Source organism: Myxocyprinus asiaticus, chromosome 28, assembly GCF_019703515.2.
Source record: "Myxocyprinus asiaticus isolate MX2 ecotype Aquarium Trade chromosome 28, UBuf_Myxa_2, whole genome shotgun sequence".
Classification (NCBI taxonomy): Eukaryota; Metazoa; Chordata; class Actinopteri; order Cypriniformes; family Catostomidae; genus Myxocyprinus; species Myxocyprinus asiaticus.
In genome coordinates, this window is record NC_059371.1 from 334,408 (window position 1) to 341,079 (window position 6,672).

Consider the following 6,672-nt stretch of genomic DNA (forward strand, 5'->3'; position numbering starts at 1 on the left):
AGTAAAACATGTTATTCAAAAATAGAAGAAAATCATCAAAAACATTTATGGGACCCTTAAAAATGCAAAAGACCATCATACACATATCTTTTCCACATTGTGATATTATGTAAAAATGGGTTATTATTCAAAATATACCTCTCTTCTAAGTATCCCATAAATAAACATGCATAGTATGGCGAAGGGGTAATCCCAAAAACGTTTTGCTACTGCACTTTTTGCAGATCTTTTTCTCTGTTAGGGACTCTGTGTAAATAAATTGATGTAAGTTTTTTTATTCCTACATAAGGTGTATTTACATTGCAGGTTAAGTCTGCTCTGAGCCTGCTCAAAATTCTGTGTAAAGACACAAAAGCCAGATTAAATTAAGCCTGCTCTGACCCAACTCATCCCCTAGTATCAAAGGCAGTTCTGATGCTGCTTAAATTCTGTGTAAATTAAATGCAGCATCAGAGCAGCAAACTCATTTGTTTGCCTTTGGATTATACTATTTCTGAGTCTACACACCTGGACAATTGGACTGATGCCTGGACTGATGTTTGGTGCAGCGTTGTCTGTTATACTGCCAGGTTAAAGTTGTTAAACAGATGAAAACCTTTTACATTTTGGTAACTTTTGGAAAGTTTTTATCTCAGACCTCTTTATTGTTAGTCTTTTTCACTGAAACACTGAATGACAAAAAATGTCTCGTGTACAACCACCAGCCAAAAATCTGAAAGCGAACAGACATTCTGTATTTCCTTCATAGGGATGTATGTGACATTAATAATCTTATGTCATAGAATACATTTAAACAATGATATTGTTCTTTGACCTTTCCATGTTTATTTGTTTGTTTGTTTGTTTATTTTATTGGTGATTTTTGTGGCATATCTATTCTAGAAATACAATCAGTGTAGACAGAAAGGTGACAAAACCTTCTGAAATTGTTCAGGTAAGATCATATTTGACACTGATATTATGTAATATTTTCATTCTTTTTTTCTTTGGTTTTGGCTTACTGGACCAATGTTTAAAATTTTTGCCTAGTTTAATATAAAACATTTCATTAATTCATGGTTGCTACATTTTAGTTGTAATTATTAAAGTTCTATCATAAAAATTGCTGATGTTTACATATTATAGCCTATACAGTATATTGCTTGATATTTATTTAATGCAGTGATATAATTGTCCAAATAATGTTTGGGGCCACAAAGTGGCAACACAAGCCACATCTTATGGAGTTTTGTGTTCCTTGCCACAGTCGCCTTCTACTTGCTCATTGGGGTTCAAAATACATTTATTATTTACTTATTTTTATACACAATTTATAATCATATTTTTTATCAAACTGCACAATGATGACTCTGACAGAAAATGAAACTGTAATATCAATAAAGCATGATTTTCTGTAAAGCTGCTTTGAAACGATGTGTGATGTGAAATGCGCTATACAAATAAAAATGACTCGACTTGTCTTGACAAGCCACACAGCTGACATTCAAAATTGCATTTGTAGTGAATTCATCAATTGTTTAACTTGAAATGTCATTGCATGTTCAGCACCTTGGACAGCGACATGCCACGGCTGCTCATATTTAAACACTAGCACTCCACTGTGTAAACTGAGGATCTTTAGTTTGTTGGGGGCGTCAGCAGCACTCATCATATGGTCACATGCCTCCAGTACTCTATGCACCAGCTACAATCTCTTCTCTCTGTAGTTTTTGGTCATGTCTATCAGCTGACTGCGCGTACAGCTGCAGTTCAGGAGATTTGTATTGTTTGCTTGCTAGACATGACAGACTTAGTTTCTAAACCTCCCTTGCACGATTTTCGCATTACAGGAGGATTGGTTTAAAAAGAGACCGCTCTGTTAATTTGATCGAGGATTAACAAATTCATGCTATTTTAACTGCTAATCGAACATATGAGGCACAGGCTGGGAGAGAAAGACCAAGACATGAAGAAAATGATGGACCCCATTCTTCCTCAGATACGTGTCTGACACAAAACCTGGATTCGTTGTACTTCCATAGGTGCGAACATCTTGAAAGCGCACAGATTTAGCGTTAATACAGATGCATTAAATCGCCCGACCTGTTTGAGTTCCTCTGAAGATAAAGATGAAGAAGCAGAACGTGCGAACGCTCTCTCTCATTATTTGCATGTTCTCGTACTTGCTTGTGGGCGCCGCGGTCTTTGACGCGCTGGAGTCCGAGACCGAGAGCGCACGAAAACGCATCTTAGAGCAGAAACGCAGCGACATGAAGAGGAAGTATCGCTTTACTGAAGATGACTATTGGGAGATCGAGCGAGTAGTGCTGCAGGCAGAGCCGCATCGCGCTGGAAGACAGTGGAAATTCGCTGGATCGTTTTACTTTGCCATTACTGTAATCACTACGATTGGTAAGTTTCAGTGATTTTGGCCTACTAGCAACAAAGCATTTAAGAATTATGCTTTAGAAACTAGGCTACTGCAATGACCTGTCCTTATAAATATTTTAATGTTCATCCATTTATATGTGTGTTTCTTTATCTTAGAAATATTGGAACCAATTAATCAGATTGTAATAGGCTACTCAGTAACTGGTGTCATCTAACCCAAGTGTTTAATGTACACAGCAGATTTAGCATTCCATACAGGCTTGCTCATATCTTGTTAATAATTATGCTGGCTTGGCACAGTAGCACCAGCTGCAAGATCTATAGCCTAGCAACCATTAACCAGTCAGAACACATTAACAACCACATAATAATTTTCAAACTGAACAAGGCTCATATGATCTTCAAACTTTAAACGTCTCTTCAAATTGATTACAAGAATTTAAATTGTAATGGATTACATTACTTTTTACTTTAAAAGTAATGATACTACAGTAATTTATTAATTTGAAATCAGATTACACCCAACACTGCATATACCCAATTCTGAAATTCAAATTAACCATCAAACTTTTGTAAAACTACAGTCAAGCCAACATTATCAGTGTGTCTTGACAAACTTGTGCTTCATAATTACTGGTGTCTGCCTTAAGTCATTGATCTAAAGCTTTTTTGCAGGTTATGGTCACGCAGCACCTGGCACAGATGCTGGAAAGGTCTTTTGCATGTTCTACGCTGTTCTGGGCATCCCTCTAACACTGGTGATGTTTCAGAGTCTAGGTGAGAGAATGAATACATTCATGCGCTACCTTCTCAGCCACATAAAGAAATGTATAGGCCTTCATCGTACAGAGGTTTCCATGGAGAACATGGTGTTGGTGGGATTCTTGTCCTGCCTGGGGACTCTGTGTGTGGGGGCCGCTGCCTTCTCCCACTTTGAGGGCTGGACATTTTTCCATGCGTACTACTACTGTTTCATAACTCTCACCACCATTGGCTTCGGGGACTTTGTGGCTCTACAGAAGAAGGAGGACCTCCAAGAAAAGACACCTTATGTGGTTTTCAGTTTCATGTACATCCTCGTGGGCTTGACGGTGATCGGAGCATTCCTCAACCTGGTGGTGTTGAGGTTCCTCACTATGAACAGCGAGGATGAGAAACGGGACGCGCAGGAACGGGCCTCTTTAAAGAGGGGTCGCAACCTCACTGCCATGAATGCCAGGCGAGATAATCACAGCCACAGCAACTTGTTCTTGCCCATGGAAGAGGGCACAAGTCGCACCAACCTCATCTTGTCGCCAGCAGAAGAACGTGGTCTGTACTCACCTCTGCCCCTGCCGTTACTTAAGAATCAACAGCGACAAAAGTCCCAGCTGGGCATGCTGTGCTCCTGCGTTTGCTACCGTTTGGGCCTCTGTGACAGCCCTGTTCCATCACTCCACAAGTGCCCTGACTCACATATTAACTATGTGTACTACAACTCTGTGTCCTACAGAATCAGAGGTGGTTCTTCAACCAGGGACAATACGGTCCTGTCCTCTCCAGGCAGCTCTCTCTCTCCTGGGCTCAGCTTTAGAGAGCTGCCGCGCTTACGGAGGAAATCAGTGTAGCACATGCTGGACAGACCTTATAAGATGATGTGTCAATTTTAGATGGTGTGTATATTGTAATAGGTATTTATTTTTTGTAGCACAAATGAGCTAAGACAATGGGTCTCTCTGACTAGTAACTGCGTGGATTTTGCATACTTTTACGCACAAGAAAATTTCACACGAAAAATTTCCTTCAGATTCACGACAGGTTTCATGACTTTGTTAACAGTAACACATACTGCAAATAGCCAAACTGCATACTTTATACATTTTCAGGTATCTGGCAAATCAATCCTCGAAAGGAAATAACAAACATGATAACTGTCCATTCTTGATGTTATGACACAGTTTGGCACAATGAAAGGGTAACTATGCTGATCCCATTATGCTTTGTCTTTTTAATCTTAATCCATATTTGTACAAAATGAGATTGAACCCTGGGCATTAAACTAGCTGCAGTATATACTGTATATAGTATGAAATATCATCCCCAAGAGAGAAATAAATACTGCCATACATTGTCTTTAGAGTGATATTATAATGCATGAAGTGGAGGCCTGTTGATTTATGATCTGACCTGTTTGCAGGTTCAGTCCCATTTAGATGTGATTTAAGAATATTTGGTTTACTGATATTTAATTCTACTCAACCATAGTGCCTTTGAGCAAAACACTTAATGCCAGATTGCACAAAGGGGTTATAGTAAAGTAAAAGCAGTATAGTAAAATTCTTTAGCTTTTAACAGTCAGAAGTGATCATCAATGACTAGATACACTATTGGGAAACTCATTTCTGCTTTTTACTTTTTAAGTACAGTATGTACATGACATGTTTGATTTTACTTTATGCATGCACAATTCAGAATGAATGATGAATGCTTAAGGTTATGTCTATCATAATCTTTTGATTAGCTGTGGGTTTTATTTGTATTTTTTTCTATTGTGCTGCATGTAAGTTGAATAAGAACTGCATAACAAAATGAATGCAGTGACAGAAAATAAACTAACCTGCCCGTAGAGAATTTTCAATTTAATTTTAATTTAAGCACATGGAAGGAATTTGGAGAACAACAATTATTGTTAATACATCTTAATATTTGCACAGTTACACAAGTAAGGTATTGAAAGGGCATATCTTTCTTGAGATATGAAACTGAGACACAGTTCCCCTCAGCAAGATGTTTAGTTTCATCACTAATTTATTGTTCTAAATTATAAGAAGAGTTAATGCTGTATGTGGACAATCAATAATTATACAGTGCCTGAATTTCTTTGGTTGCTGTGCAGTCCATCCATAGCACGTGACAGTGTTGTTTTATATCTACATATCAACCAACTAACAAACCAGCTTTTATTTAGCTATATAAAGGCTCTGAGTTTAATAAAACCCTTTTAACACTTTCAACATAAACAGCTATTTTTTGTTGTTGTTGCTTATTCTCCTGAGCAGTGGTATTCTCTCATTTCATCTGGAGGATCAAAAATAGATTGTCACTTGAATAACTCATTTAGTGGAACTAATAGTGCATCAATCTGCCTGTACAGAAGCTGGTAATAGAGAACATTTGCTGATTTGCATAATCAAATAAATCTCCCCACACCATCACACTACCACTACCATGCTTGACCGTATGTGTGATGTTATTTTTGTGGAATTCTGTGTTTGATTAACACCAGATGTAACGGGACCCCTGTCATCCAAACAGTTCCACTTTCAACTCATCAGTCCAAAGAACATTCTCCCAAAAGCTTTGAGGATCAACAAGGTTGGCAGTGGTTTTCACCTCACCACTCTTCAATGGATGGCATTTTTGGCCAGTGTCTTTATGATATTAGAGTCATGAACAGTGACCTTTATTGATGCGAGAGAGGCCTGCAGTCCCTTGGATGTTGTCCTTGGCTTTTTTGTGATTTCTTGTATGAGTCGCCGCTGTGCTCTTGGAGGAATTTTGGAAGGTCGGTCACTTCTCGGAAGGTTCACTACTGTGCCAAGTTTTATCCATTTGGAAATAATGGCTCTCACTGTGGTTCTTTGGAGTCCCAGAGACTTTGAAATAGCTTTGTAACCCTTCCCAGACTGATGTATTTCAGTCACCTTTTTCCTCATCATTACTTTTGACCTTGGCATAGTGTGCTACTGGGTGAGACCTTGTAGCCAACATCATGCTGCTGAAAAAGGGAGCAAATACTTTTTTTCACACAGGCCTAGTTGGTGTTGGATAACTTTTTTTTGCTTCAATAAATATCATTAGCATTTAAAAACTGTATTTTGTGTTTACTCAGATTGCCTTTGTTTTATGTTAGATTTTGTTTGATTTTTTTTTTAAAACAATTTAGTATGAGATATACACAAAAACAGAAGAAATCAGGATGGGGCAAATACTTTTTCACAGCTCTGTATATATATATATATATATATATATATATATATATATATATATATATATATATATATATATATATATAAAACTTAAAGGGATAGTTCCCCCCAAAATGAGAATTCTCTCATCATTTACTCACCCTCATGCCATCCCAGATGTGTATGACTTTCTTTCTTCTGCTGAACACAAACTGAATTTCTTTAGAAGAATATTTCATCTTTGTTGGTCCATACAATGCAAGTGAATGAGTGCCAAAATTTTGAAGCTCCAAAATGCACATAAACACAGCACAAAAGTAATCCATAAGATTCCAGTGGTGAAATCCATGGCTTC

The 6,672-nt window shown here is 37.7% G+C and overlaps 1 protein-coding gene across 1 annotated transcript; it reads left to right on the top strand.

Annotated features, from left to right (window-relative positions):
- The first annotated feature begins 1,801 nt into the window (after positions 1-1,801).
- On the top strand, positions 1,802-6,171 carry kcnk15 (potassium channel, subfamily K, member 15). Its single transcript, XM_051660437.1, has 2 exons — positions 1,802-2,391; positions 3,046-6,171. Exons 1-2 carry the CDS (start codon positions 2,109-2,111, stop codon positions 3,975-3,977), a joined length of 1,215 nt encoding a protein of 404 aa, XP_051516397.1. The 5' UTR covers positions 1,802-2,108; the 3' UTR covers positions 3,978-6,171.
- Positions 6,172-6,672: the final 501 nt, after the last annotated feature.

Bases quoted from the DNA above. Each gene is read 5' to 3' on its own strand.
- kcnk15 (XM_051660437.1), top strand. From the start codon at position 2,109: ATGAAGAAGCAGAACGTGCGAACGCTCTCTCTCATTATTTGCATGTTC. The intron at 2,392-3,045 runs GTAAGTTTCAGT...GCTTTTTTGCAG, and splicing joins TACTGTAATCACTACGATTG to GTTATGGTCACGCAGCACCT.